At 51.9% G+C, this 23,011-nt stretch overlaps 1 protein-coding gene across 2 annotated transcripts in view; it reads left to right on the forward strand.

Moving 5' to 3' along the window:
- The window catches only part of LOC138829829 (ubiquitin-protein ligase E3B-like), a 41,504-nt gene extending 23,230 nt beyond the window's left edge, over positions 1–18,274 (forward strand). For both annotated transcript variants that reach the window (XM_070026364.1, XM_070026366.1), the window contains 13 exons: positions 1,420–1,538; positions 2,053–2,167; positions 3,240–3,339; positions 5,301–5,420; positions 7,846–8,022; positions 8,118–8,228; positions 9,403–9,540; positions 9,740–9,805; positions 12,443–12,501; positions 14,479–14,661; positions 14,961–15,072; positions 16,998–17,090; positions 17,910–18,274. In XM_070026364.1, coding sequence (XP_069882465.1) covers positions 1,420–1,538; positions 2,053–2,167; positions 3,240–3,339; positions 5,301–5,420; positions 7,846–8,022; positions 8,118–8,228; positions 9,403–9,540; positions 9,740–9,805; positions 12,443–12,501; positions 14,479–14,661; positions 14,961–15,072; positions 16,998–17,090; positions 17,910–18,101 — 1,585 coding nt within the window. In that variant the 3' untranslated portion in view covers positions 18,102–18,274. The remainder of the gene's footprint in view (positions 1–1,419; positions 1,539–2,052; positions 2,168–3,239; positions 3,340–5,300; positions 5,421–7,845; positions 8,023–8,117; positions 8,229–9,402; positions 9,541–9,739; positions 9,806–12,442; positions 12,502–14,478; positions 14,662–14,960; positions 15,073–16,997; positions 17,091–17,909) is intronic.
- Positions 18,275–23,011: the final 4,737 nt, after the last annotated feature.

Raw genomic sequence — 23,011 nt, forward strand, 5'->3', positions numbered from 1 at the left:
GCTCAGGGACAGTGCCCAGGCCCTGAGTTCAAGCCCCAGGACTAGCAAAAAAAAACATAGGATAGCATATACTGCATGTACATCACTTGTTCCCATCCTATCAGGGAAGTTGAATCAGTACCAATCAACAGATCAAAAGAGCTCTTAGAAATGGATTCAAAATCACAGCTTAACTGTTTACTTATTAATGTGCTAGGAAGACTACTGGAAAATTCCAGAGCCAGAGAACAAAACCTGAATCAGCCAGTTACTGAGACAATCCTGGGATTCGGCCTTGCTGAGAGTTTCCTCTTCTAGAATTAGGAATAACAACATGACCTTCCTGTTAGGCATGTAGTAAAGATTAAGAGAGAATTAATGCCAAGTTTGGGCAAGTTGCTTAGCTTCTCTGAGCCTCAGTTTTTTATTAGTAGAATAGAGATATCACCAATCTGCTAGAGTCAGTGAGGGAAGGAATGTCAGGTACTTAAAACTGAGTATTTGTCAAAAACTTAGTACTTCATTCCAGGTGGGAAATTGATTGTGTACTCGTCCATGTGTGCGTTTGACCCTTTTACTCTGCTTTCTCCTGGAAGGTTGGTAAAGAATTTTAAGATAGAGTAGGTCTCTAGCAGTTACGTTCAAGCAAGAGAGGATCAGGGGCCGGGAAGTGACAGGTGGAGTGGGCATCATGGAAGGTCTCAATGAGCAGGCGGAGGCCAGAGCAGGGCCTGTAGGCCAGGAAAGGCACCACTTTCTACTGCTAAGGTCCAGGCCATTCCTGGAGTGAGCCGTGTTGGAAAGTCTAGTTTTAGGAAGAGCTGTATCTCATGTGTTCATTCATTTATTCATATATTCTTTCTGACATGTGTTCATTCCCTCACAAATACTTGTCATGTGCTGGAGTCAAGCTCCACAGCCTTCCTCAGTGACCACACTCAGTCACAGTTTCTTCCTCTTCAGGCATGAAGGAGGCTTGAAGTAAGAAAGTGTTTTTTTGTTTTGTTTTGTTTTTAATTGTCCCTGACCAGGACTTGAACTTGATATCTGATGCATACTTTCGCCTGCCAGTAAGAAAAATGTAGGAATAGAGGTTTGGTAGGGTTTCTCTTAGTTGTATTTTTTTTTTTTAATATAGCTACTGTGGACAGTTTCACGTAAAGAGAAAGCAGAAAGACTCAAGAAGCCCATGTGCCACCACTAGCTTTGGCAGCTACCAGCTCACAGCCAGTCCTACGCCAGCCAAATCACCACGGGCCCCCCTCACCCAAATTATTTCCAGTCACTTCTTAGGATCGCATTGTTTGATCTGTAACTTGAAGGAAGCAGCTCCACAAAATGGAGCTTATCTATTAACTTTGTTTTGTCTAAAAGTAATAAGTTGTTTTTTTTTATTACATCTTCTCGGGAAAATTCTGAATACTTTTCTGTCTGATACAGGATCCTTGATGACATTGAAGTTTATGAAGAACAAATTTCCTTCAAACTGGAAGAGCTGGTCACCATCTCCTCTTTTCTGAATTCCTTTGTGTTTAAGATGATCTGGGATGGAATCGTAGGTAAGATATAGGTACCCATCATAGAGGTCAAAGTCTGTAACTTCAGTTGGCTCTTAGCTTTGTGTTATCTACCCAAATTAATAGAAAATGCACATCCATTCACATAGAGAAGTTTTGTTCTTCCCTTTCTGGGACCTCTTAAGAGAATAACGTGCTCCTAGAAGTCCTATTTAGCCAGGTATCCTTCAGGATTCACATGTGCATGCGAGTATGCATGCGGGTGTGCATGCATGGGGGTAGGGAGAGAGATTAATGACTTGCCTGAATTGCCTTTCAAGTGTTTTCATGTCATTTCACACTTCAAATGCAAGCCCACCTCCTGACCCATTTACAGTTGTTCCGTGCCTAACTCACTTAGGGTAAAGAAAGCCTTTGTATAGTACTCCAGTGGGAGGTGATGAGTCTGAGAAACACTCGGGCCCTGCAGACACCAGGGACACTCCCTGGGAAAAGAGGTGGGCCTGTTTTTCCACTTCTGTCCTGTACCACCTCACCCTCCCTGTCGCCCCTACAGAGAATGCCAAGGGTGAGACCTTGGAGCTGTTCCAGTCTGTCCACGGGTGGCTGATGGTGCTGTATGAGCGGGACTGCCGGCGGCGCTTTGCCCCTGAAGACCATTGGCTGCGAAAGTAAGCCCTGGGCTGGGCAGAGGTGTCCAGTGTTGAGTATTTGTGTTCTTAGAAAGAAGGCCTTTTCCTTCCTTCATGCTGTCCGTAGCCTGCAGAGAGGACTCTGTTCCCACAGAGCCCCTGTCGGGGTACACTGCCTAGCATCGCTTCTGTTGCACTAGTATCATTACCAAATTCATTAGTAGCAGCAAAGCCAGGCCATGTTCAGCTGCTGTTTTTACCTAGACTGGGAAGAAGTGATCTTTCAGCTCATCTGAGCAATGGGGTGGGAGAATCCCATGGGTTTTTGTTTGTTTGTTTGTTTGTTTCTGAGACGAAGAACTTAAACTCATTATCTGACACTTACTTTTGCACATTGGCTGGCATGCTACCTGAACCACCCCTCTAACCCCCACAGTACTGCCTTAAGCTGGGGGTATGGTTGGTTCAAGTGGTAGAATACTTGCCTAGCAAGCATAAGACTCTGAGTTCAAACCCCAGTACTGCCAATAGGAAGGAAGGTTAGGCTTAAAAGTGGGGGGTCGGGGGTCGGGGCGGGGAGGAGGGCAGGGCAGAATAGGGGAGCAGGGGAATCCTTCCACAGCAGGTACTTTTTTTTTTTTTTTGGTCGGTCGTGGAGCCTGGGCACTGTTCCTCAGCTCTTCAGCTCAAAACTAGCACTCTACCATTTGAGCCACAGCACCACTTCCGGCCTTTTCTGTTTATGTGGTTCTGAGGAATCGAACCCAGGGGCTCATGCATACGAGGCAAGCACTCTACCACTGAGCCACCTTCCCAGCCCTCACAGCATGTCTGTCAGTGACATGTCAGCACTTACGTCACTGCCATAGCTCTGACTCCGAAGCCAAGCTTCATGAAAGTCTTGAAGGGCCAGCTGATTTTAGGCTGAGGACCATAGTTTTGTTAAAACCACTACCTCCACTGTCCTGTGCATGCGTGGACGGACATTAACTTTCCAGAGGCAGGCCTGATCAGGCAGAAGTTGGCCCATGTGCTGTAGTCTGTGAGCCCAGCATTAAGAGACCTGTGTTTTGTTGCTCTGCTTACCAAGCCCCGGGTCTTCCTCCCTCAGGGATCTCAAGCCCAGCGTGCTCTTCCAGGAACTCGACAAAGACCGGAAACGGGCACAGCTTATCCTACAGCATATCCCTCATGTCATTCCACATAAAAACGTGAGTTTCAGTGGGGACAAGGCTCCTGGTATGTCTTGTCTCTGCCCCCCAGGCCCAACTCTGAGTCTGTTATGGGACTGGGAATGACTAAGTGACATCACTCATCACACATGCTCACACGCGCACATATAGTGATCTGACTGGGGCACACGATGCTGCAGGCTGGTACAGGTGCAGAGAGGGCAGTGTGGCTGGTAATGTGGGTGTCGAGGGAGGTGAGCTCCTTATAGAAGAGGGGAAACGAGAGTGTGCTATCACCCGAGGGACTTGAGACCTAAGAAGGTCAAGCACAGGGTCAGGAGCCACTAGGAAATATGGGAATGCATGGTTACATCCCTGATGAGTAGTGGGCAGTACTGCTGGGTGCCAGGACCACGCCCAGGCCCAGCTGAAAGAGACCAGGAGGCAAGGAATGCACCTTTCCTGTCTGTCCTTTCTTTTTTCTCTTTTGATAGGTATTTAGCAAAGAGGAGACATGTGATTTTCATAACTTTAATCCTACTTTTTCAAAGGTAATCCTCCTGCTCTCTGAGACTAGCTGACCTTGGCACTTTTTTTTTTTTTTTTTGTCATGGGCTTGAATCAGGGCATGGGCATTGCCCCTGAGCTCTTTTGCTCAAGGCTAGAGCTCTGTCACTTGGAGCCACAATGCTACTTCCAGTGGTTTATTGGAGATAAAACTCTCAGAGTCCTACCCACGCTGGTTTTGAACTGCCATCCTCAGATCTCAGCCTCTTGAGTAGGTAGAATGGCAGGTGTGCACCCTGCTCGACCTTGGCTTTTATACACACACACACACACACACACACAATGACAGGTATGCACCCTGCTCAACCTTGGCTTTTACACACACACATGCACATGCACACACACACACACACACACACACACATACACACCCGTCCGGTCTCTAAGTGGAGCTGTAAGTGGTAGAGCGCTAGCCTTGAGCTGAAGAGCTGAGGGACAGTGCTTAGGCCCAGAGTTCAAACCCCACGACCGACAAAAAAAAAAAAAAGACAAAGCAGGCTTTCTGTTTGTATCTTGTAAATCATGGGCCATTCCTCCTCCTCTTTTAACTGGTCCACTGCTCTGTAACTTCTCCTCTTGGTCTTCAAACAATTCCAGAAGGCAGATTGCTAATCTATAAACTAAGAATCCAACGATTTGCAGCCAGCTCCACCTTTTTTTTTTGTTTGTTTTTTTGTGTCTCCTGTTGTCCAAGTGTGGTAGCTTCAGCTTCTTCAGCAGTTCTTCTGCTTCCAAAGTCATCTCTGGCCCTTCATCACCTGACTGCCTGCAGTTTGGTAATGTCTGATTAAAAACACAGCTCCTTGTCCTGGACCTGTGTGTCTAGGATCTTGTATTTTTGACCTTAGCATCTCAACCCTGGCTCCATGGACCTGCAGTGGGAGTGCTGGGGTGCCTAAGGCTGCCAAAGGAGTTTAAATCTTTGAGGGGTAATAAGACACACATGATCCTGCAGTCCGAGGTCCACGGTTCTAACCTTCACCTGCACTGCCTTCTTTTCAGTGGTGTGTGCAAACCTAGGGGTTTTGTTTATTTGGGGTTTTTGGTTGTTGTTGTTATTGGTACTGAGGTTTGAACTCAGGGCCTCAAGCTTGCTAAGCAGGCTTTGAGCTATACTCCCATACCCTTTTTGCTTTATTTTTTTTTGAATACTGTTTTGTATGCCTTGCCCCAGGCCGGTCTCTACCACTTAAGCCAGACCTGCAACTCCCCAGACTACTCTTTTTAGAACATTTCTCCCTTGGTGCAAATTCAGCTGGATTTTAAATTCCCAAAAGTGCTCTCACAAGACTCCTCCAGCCCAGGACACATACCAAGGCCTCCCATTCCACCTACATCCCAAGGGACTTCAAGTTCACTCATTTTGTGGCCTGGTTTTTACAGGAACAGTCACTTGTACACCTTGTTTCTGGTCCTACCCTTGCTTCTTGCAGAGAGTTCTCTTGTTCCGAAACATGGTTACCAAGGAGAAGGAGAAGCTGGGGCTTGTGGAAACGAGCTCTGCCTCCCCTCACGTCACTCATATCACCATCCGAAGGTCCCGGATGTTGGAGGTAAGTGAGAGTTCCACAGAGGCCCTGAATCAATAGTGGCTGCTGTGTCTGTAGGCTATGACGAGGGCTGTTGGTGGTTGGCATCCTTCTCCAGCACATTCCTCAGCAGACCCTAATACAGTTCCCCCATCCCACCCCACCCCTCCTGGGTGCCACTGCTGATGGAACCCCACTTGGCTCTGCTTTTCAGGGCCATAGAGGAGGAGGGTCCAACTTTCCCTGTAGAAAATGTCCTCCTCTGTTTTGGCAGAAGCCTCCTTTGTCCCAAAACCCCAGAGGTTGTGGTTATTTGGACCTGAGAGCCTATGGCCTTTGCTTGGTATACCCAGCAGGGGGCGTCAGGAAGCTAACTCCTAACTCATACTGCCTGGATTCTTACTCTGCCTCCAAAGTGATTTGTATGGGAGGCCACACTTCTGTGGGCCTCCTGGGCTAGCTCCAGTCCTGCAGGCCACTTCCTTCCCCAAGGCTAGACTCAAGCCGCAGCTCCAGTACCTCCAAATTGGAGGAATCTCAGGTGTGATCTAGCCCAATATTTGCTCTGAGGCCAGAGAACTTTATAGAGTTTCAAATCAGGTATCGCTGACTCCAAAGCCAGGATTGGGAGCCAGGCCTGCCCTTCCCAGCTCAGCGTTCTGTGTCCTCATGGGGAGATGTGGGAAGTGGGCATGCCATTGCCTTTCCAAGAGGCATGTGTGGTGAAATGTCCACCCCACCAGTCCCTGGAGGGCAGGAAGTATGCAGGTGGCTGGGGGCCCAAGCCTCTGCTGCCTTCTAACGAGGCTCTGACAAGACAGAGCTGGATCCTGCAGCCATTCCTGAGGACAGCCATGTGCTAAGAGCATCATGCGCTGTCCTTTTAATCCCCACAACATCTGCTGAGGGGATTAAAGTTGGGAGGTGAGACTTAGAGCAGAAGAAAACCCTGCACTCCGCGGGAGCGCGCTGATTCCTCCGTGCATCCTCAGAGGAGTGCCAGGAGAATGAGCCTCAGATTGCTCACTGAGTTTAAATGCTGCTACAGCTCGGTGCGTCTTCATGTTCCTCTCAATTTTCCTCCTAACTTTATGTGAACAAGAAATGCTTTGTGGATGTGTGGGCAACACTGTGTTCCTATTCCTTGTTGATGGAAGAATGGCCTTCACAGGTCATTTCTCCCTGGCTTGCTGACCCTGCAGTCTAATCATGTAGGACAGTCCTTTAGATTGCTAAGTGAGTCCAGCAGGGAGGCACCAAGGGTTCCCCCCAACCCATGTTGCTATCCTGGCAGATTGTCCCTTGGCTTTGTGACAAGGTGACCAGACTGAAGGACAGATGGGTAAGTGGATACTGTGGAAATCCATCTAATACCAGCAGAACGGGACCAATGCTGCAGTTGTGACAGAGGTGTGAAGGTTGATTCACAGCTCGCTGTGTGACCATGTCTGCAAGCAACAGTTTGGCCCTGGTGGTAGGGTAGGGTCTCTGGCGTTGGGCCAGAAGACCCCTCTCTAGGCTGTCCTGTCCACTGGAGTCCAAAATAAGAACCTCAGTGCCCCATCTACCAGGAATGCAGAGAGGGACAGTCAGAAGCCAGGAAGATTCACCATGAAAATACCTTTGCACGCTGAACCGTGAACAGAGTCCAGGAGCTGGGCAGGTTGTGCTCTAGATGGAAGCCATGTGAATGGCTAGATTTTGTTGTTGCTGGTGGCTTGCAGGGGAAGGGTTGTTGTTGTTGTTGTTGTTTTGGTAGTGCTAGGGATCAAACCCAAGGTGTCATGCACGCTAAGCACACACTTGACCCCAGGGCTGCACTGAGCAAAGGGAGCTGACCCACAGCCCAAGGTGCTGAGGCTCCCCCTCCCTGCTGCTCCTTCCTCATCCAAGCCTGGCATCTTTCTGCACCCTTGTCTGCTTCCCACCTTGTCCCCCGCAGTCTGCACAACCCAAAGCCAGCCAAGTTGCTCCCAACCCCCTGCTCTGCTCCCGTTGCCCTCAGCCTGATTCCTCCTCAGGGTTCCCACGGTCTGAGGAAAGGCTCCAGGAAGAGGGGAGATACTTGCATCTTACGATATTCCAAAAGTCTGCCTTCTCCCTATGAGCTTAAAGAGGCACTTGACATTCAAAGAGGAAGAGAGATCAACCTGTCTGGGTTTTCATCATCCTTTGATGGCTGGAGCTTGTCTTGACGCACGCATTCTGTCTGAGGACAGTCTGGTTTCTCGGTGTCCTTCCGAGCACAGTGTCCCCTTGCCAAAAGAACAAGCACATCCCATCCCCAGAACGAACCTTTCCGTTTCACAGGCCCGTTTCACAGAGCTCCTGTCCTTGCAGGCCTGCTGGTCCTGATTTGCACATTTAGTAATTACACCAAGCAAGCGCAGGGGAGCCCTGGGCTAGGCGGCCGCTCCTGGCTTCCTACTGGTCTGTGCTTGTCCCGCAGGACGGCTATGAACAGCTTCGGCAGCTTTCCCAGCACGCCATGAAGGGCGTGATCCGTGTGAAGTTTGTCAATGACCTTGGTGTAGACGAGGCTGGAATCGACCAGGATGGCGTGTTCAAGGAGTTCTTGGAGGAAATTATCAAGAGGGTGTTCGACCCAGCACTCAACCTGTTCAAGGTGGCGGAGGGAGTGTGAGTGGGGCTGGCAGGGACTGACACAGTGGAGAACGAGGCGGGTAACCTCTCTGCCCTCTCTGCCCTTTCTCCTGGCAGACAACCAGTGGGGATGAGCGGCTGTACCCCTCCCCCACATCCTACATCCACGAGAATTACCTGCAGCTCTTCGAGTTCGTGGGGAAGATGCTGGGGAAGGCTGTGTATGAGGTAGGCCATGAGCGTGGGATGGAACTTTAAAATGCAACATGCCGGGCTCCACAGCCTTCATAAATGGCCACGTGTTAAACAGCCCAAGGAAGTAGGACCCAGCAGCATTTGCACATGCTTTACATGCATCATCATGCTCGGTCATCTCAGTCCTGTGGCGTGCTGCTGCTCCCCCTCTTCACCAGGGTGAGAGAACCAAGGGTCTGAGCACTTGCTCATCCACTCTCCTCTCTAGCTCTTCAGTAAAAGCAGAATTCAGGCCCAGGCCTGCCTGGGTCCTCCACCAGCCCTCCTCCTCCTGAGGTGTGGTTTTGTTTTTGTTCACTGTGGTGATGGAATGGAATTCAGGGCCCTCCATCCTAAGCGACATCTGCCACGGAGCTTCGCTTGGAGCCCAGGTTTGAGTGAGCACTTCAGAGGGAGCCAGGCTCCTGGGCATTGGCAAGACCACCCAACCAGCACGGCTAGGGATAGAACAGAGGCTGATTCCATCCTGGCTGGGGACTGAGGCCACAGACAGGTGTCCAAGGGGAGAAGGCATGGACCCCCTCCTTGTCCTCCACTTGCCTAAGAGCTCTGTGCACATTCTCAACACCCAGCTCCTCACCTGCAAAGAGGAGGGCATCTGGGGCGATTCCCACTTACAAAGTAGGGACAGTTCAGTCCTACCTGGACAAATGCCATTCCCCTTTAGGTACACAGCATGGCGAGGCTCACAGGAGTCCAGCAGCTGAGACGTAGAGCCTCCTGGTCCTTCTGCATATCCCTCCATTTCCCCGGCCCTTCCTCCTAGAAGGTTCCAGCCTACCTCCAGTGAGAGCCTAGCCATACTCCTCTCCCTGTGTTTGTGGTGTAGAGAACTGGGCAGAGTGACATCGGTCACTGCTTCGGTCCAGCAGCCGAGGCTGTGCTGGTGCATTCACATGGAGAAAGGCCACAGCATTGGCCTGGCAGTGGCCTAGCCTGAATCTCCTCCAACCTCTGTACCTGTGACCCCTGCACTCTAAGGCCCCCAGGTAGACCGTTGGTTCCTTAAAGGACGAGGGAGAGCTCTAGCTGTCTAGACTGGACGCTTAGAAGCCAGTGGCAGCCTCAGGGCGCCCCCTGCAGCCTGAACCAACCGCTGAGCCCGAATCCTGGTTGGGGAACCGCAGCTTCGTGTCTTCCCCCGCAGGGGATTGTGGTGGACGTGCCCTTCGCTTCCTTCTTCCTGAGCCAGCTGCTCGGGCACCACCACAGCATCTTCTACAGCTCCGTGGATGAACTTCCTTCTCTTGACTCGGAGTTCTATAAAAACCTCACCTCCATTAAGGTCAGTGCCAAGTGACGGGCGACACCGCTGGGCCCTGCGGGGGCCATCCACCCGTGGGGGTGACTGGCAGCCTGCTCTGCTCCACCTTCTAGAAGGTTCTTGTTCTAGTTGTTCTTTGCTCCCCGAGGAAGGGGGCTGAGTGCTTCCAGGGCCTGGTGCTCTTCAGCCCCAGCCAACCTCCCCGCTCTCTTTGTGTCAGCGCTACGATGGGGACGTCGCAGACCTTGGCCTCACGCTGTCGTATGACGAGGATGTCATGGGTCAGGTAGGTGGGCCGTCCTGAGTCCTGCCCTCCTGCTGGTGCTTTCCTTGCAGGGAGCTCCACAAACTTTGCATCTGACAGGGCTGGGAATGTGGCTTCGTGGCACAGTGCTTGCCTAGCACGCAGGAAGCCCTGGGTTCGACTCCTCAGTACCACGTAAGCAGAAAAAGCTGGAAAGGGTGCTATAGCTCAAGGGGTGGAGTGCTAGCCTTGGGCCAAAGAAGCTCAGGGACAGCGCCCGGGTCCTGAGTTCAAGCTGCTGGACTGGCAAAAAAAAAAAAAAAGCAACTTTGCATCTGTCATCCACTGTGACCTCCTTCCATTCCTCCTCTGAACTGCCTCCCCACACACCTGGCCTTGGCACACCTGCTTCTAGGAGAGCATCCCACAGTGTGCCCATGTCACCATCTAGAGTGTTCTGGTGGGCTTGGTTTGTACTGTTTGCACTGCCCTGGTGATAATCAGCATTACAAATGGAGATGCTGGCTGGGAGCACAGGCCGCCCCAGGGCCTCTGGCAGAGCGTGCCCTTGCCCCCTGCTCAGTAACAGAGCTAGGCCAGGCACAGGCTCGCACCTGTAATCCTACCTACGTGGTCCTTAACATCATGTCAGCACGAGCGTTTCCTGCCACAGGACACACTGCTTCACTCCCAAATGTCCTCTGCCCCCCTCCAGCTGTGTCCCGGGGAGGCCCCTGTGCGAGGCTGTCTGTGTGGCTGGGCTGGGCTGCTCTGAGCCTCCGCCCGGAGCCTGTCAGTACAGAGCCGGCTTCCTAGATGCAGGCTGTAACCTCAGAGCCCACCTTGTCCCTCTGAGCCACATTTCCAGATCTCGTAAAAGCAGCCGTTGCCAGACGTGAGTCTTTGGTGGGACCAGTGTCTAAACCCGGGGGAATTCCTGCCGGTCCCACCTGCTTCCTGTAAGTCCACTGAGTACCGTGATGTATGACACCCCCCCCCCAGACCTGCAGGAAGAAACCCCAGTGTGGACACCAGGTTGCCGGCTCACCTGCCCATAGAGCTCCTCCCTCAGAGAAGGGAAGGGCACTTGCATGGAACAGTTCTCTGTTTTTGTTTTTGTTTTTGTTTTCTTTAAGTAATTTCATTGTTATGAAGATGTTGCAGAGGGGTTACCATTTCATAAGTTAGGGAGCAAGTACATTTCTGTTTTGAAAATGTCGCCCCTTCCCTTCCTTTCCCTCAGTTTCCCCTTCCTTTCCTTGCCTACAAGTTCCTTAGATCATTTCAGAGCAGTTCTGTAGAGAGTACTGACAGTCAGCGTGTTCCCTGCCGCCAAGAAAAGCATCTCAAAACACTGAGTTATGCTGTGTACATAAAGGTGAAAACAAACCACCTGTGATGCCATGCCTAGGGGTAGTTTGTAGTATGCTGCCCATGTACTTCTAGACTTTTCCTCAGGGTGTGTGTGTGTCAGTGTGTGTGTGCATGTGTGTGTGTGTGAGTGTGCATGTGCATGCACACGCATGCATGCATGTGAAGGATGAGGTGTAGAAATGATACCACACCATCTACCCTTTTATCTAATCTCTTTTTTCATCCTTTAAATAACTACACACTTAGACCCGCAATCCTAGCTTCTCAGGAGGCTGAGATCTGAGGGTCTCAGTTCAAAGCCAGCCCGGGTAGGAAAACCATGAAATTTTATTTCCAATTAACCATCAAAAGGCTGGAAGTGGAGCTATTGCTCAAGTAGTAGAATACCAACCTTAAGCAAAAAACAGCAACAACAACCAAACTCAGGCTGGGCACTGGTGGCTCACACCTGTAATCCTATCTACTCAGGAGGCTGAGATCTGAGAATCACAGTGCAAAGCCAGCCTGGGCAGAAAAGTCCTTGTGAGACTCTTTTTTTTTTTTGGTTGTTTTTTTTTTTTGTTTTGTTGTGGGGCCTGAACTCTGGGCCTGGCCGCTGTCCCTCAGCTCTTCAGCTCAAGGCTAGCGCTCTACCACTTGAGCCACAGTGCCACTTCCGGCTTTTTTCTTTTTGCTTATGTGGTGCTGAGGAATCAAACCCAGGGCCTCATGCATGCAAGGCAAGCGCTCTACCACTGAGCCACCTTCCCAGCCAGCCTTGTGAGACTCTTATCTCCAGTTAACCACTCAAAAACTGGAAGTGGAGCTGTGGCTCAAAGTGGTAGAGTGCTAGCCTTGAGCAGAAGAGCACCCAGGCCTTAAGTTCAAGCTTCACAACTAAAAAACAAAAAACTCAGGGACAGTGCATCCCATACCCTAAGTTCGAGCCCCAGGATGGGCAAAAAAAACAAAAAAAAAAGTATACTTATTATATTTTCTACTAGCTGCACAGTACCATCATTTATTTCATACCCTGCTGTGGTCCTAAATGCCAACACATTTCCCTCTGTGACATCCTGGAGCCTGATGTGTTTGAACCAGGATCCTCCGAGCAGAAACTTTTCATATTGCTCATCTGAGGTCTGCTTATTGTTGCTTTGACCCTGGGGATTTGGGGGGGGGCTGGGGGGAATCACTCCCAAACACAGCATCTTAATTCCATCATTCTGATGGTTGTCAGCAGTAGGCCCTTTCAGGAGGCTTTGTTTCCGAGTTAGAATTCTGTATTAATGCCTCCCCTTTTCCTCTCCCCCGCCCCCTCCCCAGCTTGTCTGCCACGAACTGATTCCTGGAGGGAAGACCATTCCTGTTACAAATGAAAACAAGTGAGTACAGCAATTGGATTTTTAAGGTCACCACTTGAAAAGACTTCATTCTGGCTCTCTGGGCTTAGGTAGAGAATTTATTAAGATAGATGGAAGGCGGAAGAAGCCATCAATGTCGTAATGGAATTTGATGATTACAGCTCATCGTTGGAATTGTATTAAATTCGATTTGCAAGCTAAGAACAGACTATTTATTTATTTATTTATTTTTTGCAGTAGCTTTTTTAAGGTCAGGGGCCCTGGGGCTACAGTGTTAGGGAAGTATTGGTGGCTCTTGATGAGACAGGTGAATCCTGAGCCTGCAGACACAGGGAGGGCAGTGGGACAGGGACATCTTGGTGGGACAGCTCGCTTGGATGATCAGTGGTGAATTCAGACCCAGCAATGTGGGGGGAGGGGGTTATAAATGACAACAGGTATGGGACATAGAGCCCCCCCCGCCCCCCAGGGCAGTCACCTCTGCCAGGTGACCTAGCAGAGGGAGGTGGTGAGAGCTGTGTGCGTGCGTGCGTGCGTGCCTGTGTGCGTGTGTGTGTAGCACATAGAAACAATGGCCAGAGGACGGGAGATAGACGGCTTGTGTTGGAGTGGGATTCCTATCCTGCCTTGAAGCTGACATAGAAACTAACTTCAGAATGTCTGGTGTTCTGAGCCTGCACAAGATCTCCCTCCTCGATCCCATGATTCTAGCTTCCTCTCTTTTTTTTTCTCTTGGTTAAAACAACATGAGAAACCTCCTTGCAGGATTATTTGAGAGTAGGGATGGTAATAGAAAATTCCTATTTGAATGTGTTACTATACTTTACTGGATTTTTTTTTTTGGGGGGGGCGGTTGTGGGGCTTGAACTCTGGGCTTGGGCGCTGTCCCTCAGCTCTTCAGCTCCAGGCAAATGCTCTACCACTTGAGCCACAGCACCACTTCCAGTTTTCTGGTGTCTCGTAGACATTTCCTTCCCAGGCTGACTTTGAACTGTGATCCTCAGATCTAAGCCTCCTGAGTAGCTAGGATTACAGGCATGAGCCCCCAGCACCTGGCTTCACTGGGTATTTTTTAAAATCAGATTATCAAGGTTAGAACTGGGCATGATGTCTCACACCTGTAATCCTAACTACTCAAGAGGCTGATAGTTTGAGGATTACGGTTCAAAGCCAGCCAGATCAGGAAAGGTTGAGAGACTCTTATCTCCCATTAACCACCAAAAAGTTGGAAGTGGAGCTATAGTTCAAGTGGTAGCATGATAGCCTTAAGCAAAAAAGCCCAGGGACAAAACCCAGGCCCTGAGTTCAAGCCCCAGGACCAGCATCAAAGCAAAAAAGACCTGAGCGTTGTGGAGCAAAACAGATTTAGTTGGAACTTGTGAGTTGTCCTTGGGCTGGGCTCAGGTTCTTTCGTCCCTGAGTCAGTGGTCTGCTAAGAAATCAGCTGTGCTTCCAAGTGTGTGAACATGTTTAACCTGGCTAAGGGGCTTGCATCATCAAGAAGATCCCAGAGGACTGAGCCAGCAGCTCTCTGCTCGGATGCACTGTTGGCTGCCTAACCCAACCGTGTCTGTGCCACACAACCTTCAGCACTAATTCTTTCTTCATGCCTTTAGCCTCTCGGTCCAGCAACACCTGTGCTGACATGTCAACAGGAAACCGTTTCTCTACTTTTAACGTTATTGTAGGACTGAATCTTACCTTAATTGATGGTGTCCAGAAGAATGAGAATTAAATAGACAGCTGAACGTTAGGAGCTGTGGGCAGTGTCTCACTGTAACTCCTGACGTCATGAGAGGGAGGTGGTCCTGCACTAGAGCGGGGCGGGGGTAAACACACGATGACAAGGAAGGAGCGAATGCCTTGGACACTTCATAATGGGCGCTCTGGTCATTGTTGTGGGACCACTTGTGTTTCACAAAGTGGTGTAGAAATGCAGCCATTTGGCAGCTGCCTGCCCCATCATCATGTGCGGCGTCTCCTCTCCCTTGTTCACAGAATTAGCTACATCCACCTGATGGCACACTTTCGAATGCACACTCAAATCAAAAACCAGACGGCTGCCCTCATCAGCGGGTTCCGTTCCATCATCAAGCCTGAGTGGATCCGAATGTTCTCCACCCCGGAGCTGCAGCGGCTCATCTCTGGAGACAACGCCGAGATCGATCTGGAAGATCTGAAGTAAGATTTCAAGGTTTCTCTGCGGGCGCAGAGAAGGGCAGCATGCTTGGGCCTCACCGAGGGAGAGCACTCCCTTCGGCAAAGCGGCAGCGGGGCTGGAGGACTGGGGCTCACCAAAAGTCTTAGCTGATGGCATTGTGGGAACTTGAGCTGGCTGCTCAGAAACAGCAGGGCTGGCTGCGGAACTCCGCCTCGGTCACTGCCAGGAAGATGAGGCCATAAAGGAGCCTTAGTGTTCCCCAGCCCCGCAGACTCGCCCATCGGGACGCTGCTGAGCCCCTTGTCTGCATTGTTTTCAGGAAGCACACCGTGTACTATGGTGGCTTTCACGGAAGTCACCGGGTCATCATCTGGCTCTGGGATATTCTGGCTTCCGACTTCACGCCTGATGAGAGAGCCATGTTTCTGAAGGTATCTTATTCTTTATTACCTACATGTATGCACTTGGTGTGTGATATTCTCATGAATCTAGAAGGCCACATGATGCAGGCCACACCAGGAACGAGGGAATTTTAAGAAGATCCTAGATCATCAACACAGCCTGGTCCCTGGGCTGGTCTAGCCCCTAGGCCAAGCAGAAACCAGAGAGGTTGAGGCCATGCCCGCTGCCTGCCCTTGACTGTGGGGCCGGTCCCTGCGGAGCAGACAATCATAATCCACAGCATAGAGTTCTCAGCTATCTATGTGCCTGTCTACCAAGGATCTCTCACACACACATACATACACCACACACAGTGTCCCAATAAAACACAATGTAGGGCTAGAGGCATGGCTCAGGTCTAACAAGCATGAGGCCCTAAGTTCAAACCCCAAAACAAACAACAAAGAAAAAACAAAGTGGCACTGGCTCAAGTGGTAGAATGCTCACCCTGAGCTGAAGAGCTCAGGGACAGCACCCAGGCCCAGAGTTAAAGCCCCACTCCTGGCACAAAAAAATAAAAAAAGCGAGAAGGAGAGTTAACAGTTATTTGAGCCAAGCACCAGTGGCTCAGGCCTGTAATCCTAGCTACTCAAGAGGCTGAGATCTGAGAATCTCGGTTCAAAGCCAGCCCAAGCAGGAAAGGCTATGAGATTTATCTCCAATTAACCACCAGAAAACCGGAAGTGGCCCTATGGCTCAAGTGGTAGAGTGCTCACCTTGAGCTAAAGAGCTCAGGAACAGCTCCCAGCCCAGAGCTGTAGCCCCACAACCGACCCCCCCCCCAAAACACACACACACACACACACACACACACATAATTGTTTAGGTTGCTATCAGTGTGTGTTTTGGCAAATGGAATGGCTGGTGTTTATCAGTTTCTATCCAAGTGTTAGTATAGTTGTGACTTCTAATATGCTTCCCCCAGCCAAATGTCACCGCACTGAACAGTGCTATAGGACACTGGATGACATTCACATTTGTCTGTGTGTTTGTTATGAACAGGTACAGTTTTATAAACATGGAATCATCTCACCACCTGCGTCACACTCTGAAAAGCCTTCACGCCCTGCCATGGGCAGGACGTGCCCTGAGCAGTCTTGTGTGGCCTCTGAGGTTGAGGCAAGGTGGCAATGTCACTTCTACAGCAGTGACAGCTGCTCCTCCTCCTCCAGGAGGACCTGGACCTTCCAGACCAGGTCCCCTCCTGTCAAGGCCTCCTCCGGGGCTGAGCAGCCCAGCTTGACACCAGGTGCCCTGTGCTGGGGCTCCCAGTGCCCAACTCCAGGGCATCAAATTAGGGACACACTTCCCTCTCCACACCAAACCTATGGCACCACAAGCTTGTGCCTTGCCCCTGCCCCAGCCCCCTCCAGGGCTGCCCATCCCTAAGGACAAGCAAGCACCCCTGACCACCCTTGCATGTCACAGGCCCACGAGAGATCTGCCTCCTAGAAGTCACCAGTGCCCCGTGGAAGCTTGCATTGTGCCTAAACTCTCTGTCACACTCCAGTTACCCATGGTGGCCTCCCAGATAGCAGCACCTTTTTTTTTTTTTTTTGGTCGGTCATGGGGCTTGAACTCTGGGCCTGGGCGTTGGCCCTCAGCTCTTCAGCTCAAGGCGAGTGCTCTACCACTTGAGCTACAGCGCCACTTCCGGTTTTCTGGTGGTTTATTGGAGATAGGAGTCTCACGGTCTCTCCTGCCCGGGCTGGCTTTGAACTGCGATCCTCAGATCTCAGCCTCCTGAGTAGCTAGGATTACAGGCGTGAGCCACCAGCGCCCGGCTAGATAGCAGCACCTTTGAGATGTCCCGTGCGCCCTGGGTACCTAGGCCAGCTGCCCCTCCGTCACCCTGGCTGCCGGTGAAGGGGCGGGTGCCCTTCCCTGCCCCCTCTGACCCTGCCTCATGTTGCAGTTCGTGACCAGCTGCTCCAGGCCCCCGCTCCTGGGATTCGCCTACCTCAAGCCTCCGTTCTCCATTCGCTGTGTGGAAGTGTCGGACGATCAGGTACCAAACCGGGGCAGGGTTCCTTGACTTGGGCGTGGCTGGCTCTTGCACCTACCACGCGGGGCCTTCCCTGGGTCTGCCTCAGCGAGCTGGGCGCCCGGCCCCTCGGGGCCTGGAGAGGAGGGTCTGCAGTTCTCCTGGCAAAAGAATCAGCCATGCACAGCACCCATGGAAGGCCTTCCTCTTCCTCACTTGGGGAGGGGAATCGGGATGAAGATAGGGGTGCCGTGAGCGATGGTCTGGCCCTAAAACACGTGTGCTTCAAGGCACCATGCGGCTGGTGCTGTGGCAGTGCACGGTGCAGGCCTGGGCAGCACCTTCCTGCCAGTCCTGTGCATGGGACACTGGTGGTCTGCTAGATGCGAGCGGCCTGGGGTGAGTGATCTCTGGGTGTGCGCAGCTGCATGGCCTCGAGGTGTTGCTGCCTTTCATGGCGGTGTGGTGTGAGTGCCCGTTGGCTCTCTGCGTGGGACAGCCGGCCTCTCATCTTAAGGGAATGTTGGCCTAGGTGATTGCCTGCCGTGATCCACAGCACTGGTGAGGCAGGGATGAATGCTTTCCAACCTAAAGTAGCCTTACAACGTGATGCTCTTTGAAAATCCCTCAGCTGCCTATTGTCTATTAACCATAAGGTCTGTTGTGAGCCTTGCCCAGTGCCAGATTCCTTGTGGGAGAATCAGCCCCTCAGGCCATTGCCCTGAGGTTCGACCTCAAGCCATGGGCCTGCACCCACCACGCATGCTCCAGTTGGTGCCCAGAGACTGGCCAGATCCCTAGACCAGGTGTCCCCTGACCCACAGTGGTGGTATGCACTTGCAGGACACTGGAGACACCCTGGGCAGCGTCCTCCGGGGCTTCTTCACCATCCGAAAGCGAGAGCCGGGCGGCCGGCTGCCCACCTCCTCCACTTGCTTCAACCTGCTCAAACTGCCCAACTACAGCAAGAAGAGCGCCCTCCGCGACAAGCTGCGCTACGCCATCAGCATGAACACGGGCTTCGAGCTCTCCTAGCCTCGCCCACCCAGCACCATCCTCTCCAGGGAATGTGACCGGCGCGCACCGGGCGGCACTGGTCCCCACATCCTCTCCCCAGCCGTGAGTCTCCCGTGGCCGAGATCCTCAGGCACGAGGCCTCCAGGAAACAGGACTGGGAAGGGACTGCTGAAAATAAACTTCCCATTCCACCCCGTTGGTCCTCTCCGTACTTTCAGGGGCCCACGGCTCTCAGGCCAGTGATGTCAGGGGCTCCCCTGGTTTGGGCTTTCAGTGGGTCTTCCTTATTCCTCCATGGGCCGTATCCGACGAGCCCGCGGAACTGGCAGTCTACAGTACTTTCCGTGGCGTGGCCTGCCACACGTGAGATCTTCTCCTTCCGTTCTGAAAACTCTACTCAGGTAAGGCCTCGTCCAGCCGCTATGCACCTGACAAAAGTCCCCACCCGCGCCCTGTCCACGCGGCCGCTGCCCCGGCCGCAGAGGCCACCGAGCGCAGGAAGTTCAAGACACCGTCCCCGCTGCAAAGCCACATGGTCTGCCCCACCGCCCTCCTCTCTGAGCTTCCAGGGGTCCTCACCAGCCCACCCCACCCCGAACCCACATGGCTGGCTCCTTCAGGGCACAGCCACGCTGGCTGCGCGCCCTGTGCTGGTGGTCTGTCTAATGAGGAAGCAGACACAGGCATCTGTCCACCTGGGCAGTGCCTTCACTCCACAGACTAAAATCCTGAGAATCGTGGGTCCTGCCACCCATCCAGCCTCAGCACGGGGAGCCTGGGAGGCTGGGGAGACACCCCTCCCCCCAGTTCCTGTCTTTTCTTTCCATTTTGTTTGATCCTTTTAACTTGATTTCTTTTAAAACCCATCATGCCCCTCTGCCCTGCTTTTCTCCTTTCCCATGGGAACTGTCTCCAAGCCAGACCACCCTCCCCCACCCCCCATGCTTCCAGCACCCCCACCACCAGACCCAAGCCAGGGTAGACACCCCGAGTGCCTGGCCTGCCCTCCATGGTCGCTCTCTTCAAAGCTGGGAATACCTTCCAGCATGAGGCCCCGAGTCAGGAAAGCAGGCACGCTCGTCTCCATGGCCTTCATCGGGTGTAGCTGGCCCGCTGTTGGCTGGGTGGCCCTGGGCCCTTCCTGGGCTTGGTGGCCTCCTGGGGCAGCAGCTGGGGCAGGCTGCCGGGGAATTTGAAGACACGAAGTTAGGGCTGTCACCTCTGCTCCTGCACACTCTGAACACTGCTTCTTTGAAGCTGTGCTGGCTGCACGTAGATGATCTGTCCATAGAGGCCGGCCAGTTAACTGTCCACCTGCCCGGGCAAAATGGAGCCCTCATGAGCCAGGGCAGGGCGATGCGAGGAGCTGGTGGCTCGCAGCTCCGACACCCCAGACCCGTCTGTCCTCTTAGCCAGCGAAGGGGAGCTTGGAGCTGCACCCCAGTCTCCTCCAGCAGGTGTGGCATTGCACTGAGACGCTGAGTCTGCTTTCCTAGCTGGTGTTCATTGACACGCTGATGGCTCTTGAAATGTCGTGGGTTTTGTTTTTGTAGATAACTTATGGATGAAGATGTATGGAAGGCTTGATTAAATTTGTACTGCAGCACATGGTGTCGGTGTTTTCTACTCTATCCAGCCGTGTGCCTGGACGGCTTGGGATTGGGTGTCTGGGTCCAGCTCACACAGAGCTGACCCAAGGGGGCAAGAGGACTCGGTGCTGACCAGCAGCCCCCTTGAGGGTGTCGGCTGCTTGTCTGTCATGCTGGCCCCAGGCTTTGGCACATTTCCAAGCAGCACCCCTGGGGCCCACCCCTGGGGCCAGTCTCAGAAGCAGCCAGTACCTCGGGCTGTGTGGCTGCGGCCAGAGTCCATGTTTCACCAGCACAGTAGCTTACAACAGCATGGGTGATGTAGGTTGGGGAACATTGAGGTAATGGACGGGTACCGAGTCCAGGAATTAACAGCCACTGGACAAGCACAGCTCTTCTCACACCTGCCTCGCTGATGGCTTTGTGTGGCTGGGGGCACTGAGGATAACCCAAGGGAGACCAGGCGAGCTGCGGGAAAGGAAGGGCCCTTCGGAGCCTGCAGCCCGTGCCTAGCCATCCAGAGGACTTGAGGCACTCAGAAGACTCAGTGCGCCCAGCTTTCCCACACCCAGCATTTCATCCTGCTTTCACAGAGTACTGTACAGCCCCTAGCATGCACTGGTGGTGTGCACTCTGACAACAAATGATTTGCTTGCGGTGTTTCTGAATCACTTCAGCAAGAGGAAGTGTCTTTATAACTGGGAAGAATGGGGCTTTGTGCTGACAGGACTCGTACCTGCGTAGAGCATCTCAGCCTGGAAAACACTGGTCTGGGCAGCCTAGGAGCATCTCAGCCTGGAAAACACTGGTCTGGGCAGCTGCAGACAGCAACGAAGCTGTAGCTTGTCTCCTCCATATCCAGCAGGTATCACCCTGGTGAGAGCGGAAGGCCAGGCAGGCACACATAAATGTGGGTTCCTCTAGTCTCAGGCTGATTTCTAACACTGGTGAAACCTAAATTGGCCAGATGAGCTGCAGAACTGGGGAAAGAGATTCATTTCATGAACTTCTCAAATATAACACAGGCCAGGTGTGGTTGTATATGCCTGAAATCCCAGCGCTGGGGAAAATGAGGCAGGAGGATTATGCATTGAAAGCTAACCCATCTCAGGAGAAGAGATACAAATGGTAAAGAAACACATGAGGAAATGTTCACCATCCCTTGTTGTGAAGAAAATATAAATAAAGACAACCCTGAGATACCACCTTACCCTAGTCAGAATGGCCCACATCCTAAAGTCAGCCAACGACAAATGCTGGAGGGGATGCGGAGAAAGGAACCCTATTACACTGCTGGTGGGAATGTACACTTATACAACCACTTTGGAAAGCAGTCTGGAGGGTCCTCAGAAAGCTAAATATTGGCCTCCCTTATGACCCAGCCATACCACTTCTAGGCATCTATCCTGAACAACAGGAACCAGTATACAAGGACACATGCACCTGCAAGTTTATTGCAGCACTATTCACAATAGCTAGGATATGGAAACAACCCAGATGTCCCACCACAGATGAATGGATCCAAAAATTGTGGTATTTATACACAATGGAATATTATGCAGCCATTAGAAAGGACAAAATAATGGCATTTGCAGGGAAATTGATGGAGCTAGAAGAAATCATGTTGAGCGAGGTAAGCCAAGAGCAAAGAGACAAATGGCACATAGTCTTCCTGTTAAGTGGATGTTAAATCCAAAATGTAAGGTGACACGACAAAATTAACAAGGCTTAAGAAACAAAGGATTTCCACTCATCTGGTCGAATCACTACTAAATAACCCCGTGCTGCTGATCACATATATGGCATATATGTGCACACCGGAGGGAAACCAGGAGGACGACACAGAACTAGAGGGAATCAGGGAAAAACATATAACAGCGGGACCCATCAGCTGCACTGGACATTGATCAAAATGAACTAAGCAACTCAATGGCAGCGATGGGAGGGAGAGAATGAGGGGGAAAGAGGGAACAGCTGACGTTATGTAAAACAAAAGAAATGTACATATCCCAATGCGGAAGAAATAACTGTATTGCAAAGCTCATAGAACTCATAAATGTTATAGACCACAATCGACTATTTGCCCCATGAAAGTTAGAATGTGTTTGTGACTTTAAGCATCACTATCCCACAATACTGTGATATTTTGGAAATTATGTAATCAATCACAATAAAGAATTAAAAAATGAATAAATCTAACCTAGGCTACATCGTGAGATGGCTGCAGACTCTATCTGCAGTTTCTGGCCTTGAGTCACTGAGTCCAGCTTTGCCTTCATTTCCTGAGGAAAGCAAATAGTGATAAAAATCCACTCGAGTAGCTCATAAGATGCATGGGGCTCCGGTCCTGACAGATCCTCTCTCCCCTGTGCCAGTGGTCAGAGTGAACAGTACATAAGCAAGAATCCAGACTGAGGGGTTTCCAGACACCTTGCTGTACCTCTATTCCCCCCCCCGCCCCCACCTCAGCCGGGTCAGCTCTGATCCAGGCTCTGCACTCAGGCCTCTGCACAAATGATTGTGTCTCCTCCACCCAGGGATTGTGGGAACTGAATGCTGGTGACACATTCGGCTGAATGCAGAGGTGAATTCGCCTGTGGGAGTTCGCACCACTAGAGGGCGCCACCTCTGGATCTGGTCCGGAGCCCAGGCTAAGGGCTTGAATAGCAGGGACAGCTGGGCTCAGAAGTGGTCCCTACAGGGGACGTGGCATCTGAAGCTGGAGACCAAGGTGGAGACACACGGCGGCCCTTAGCAACACTGCCAGGCCTCGGGCGCGTGCTCCTCTCCCCACAGCGGGCCAGCCTGACTATCTGACTGGCAAGGGCGAGGTGCGCAGTCTGCTGGATGGATTTGTCACCGGCACAGATGGTGCCAGATGGGCTGGGCAGCTGGCAGGTGTTCCAAGCAAGAGCCAGCTCAGGAAGCCAGACTACCCAGGAGCCCAGGCTTGCTTTCCATCATCCAAACAGACATGGAGGAGCCCTTGAGCTTTAGGCTGGGTGGGATGTCATGTAGGACCGGCAGACGCTGGCAGTGTGGTACTCATGCCCCACCCCACGGAGCTGGCTCACTCTCCAGTGAGGAAAGAACCCTAACCGGTCCCAGGGGAAGACAAGTGATCCTATTCCTCCAGGAATCTGTGTGTGTGTGTGTGTGTGTGTGTGTGTGTGTGTGTGTGTGTGATACTGGAGTTTGAACTCAAGGCCTCACACTTGCTAAGCAGATCCTCTACCACCGAGCCATGCCCCCTGGCCTTTTATCTTTTTGCTCTGGTTATTGTCCAGATTGGAGCTTCACTTCCTTCCCTGGGCATACGCCTGAGCTGCTATCTCCCTA

Source organism: Dipodomys merriami, unplaced genomic scaffold (genome assembly GCF_024711535.1).
Source record: "Dipodomys merriami isolate MVZ:Mamm:240054 unplaced genomic scaffold, mDipMer1.0.p SCAF_177, whole genome shotgun sequence".
NCBI lineage: Eukaryota > Metazoa > Chordata > Mammalia > Rodentia > Heteromyidae > Dipodomys > Dipodomys merriami.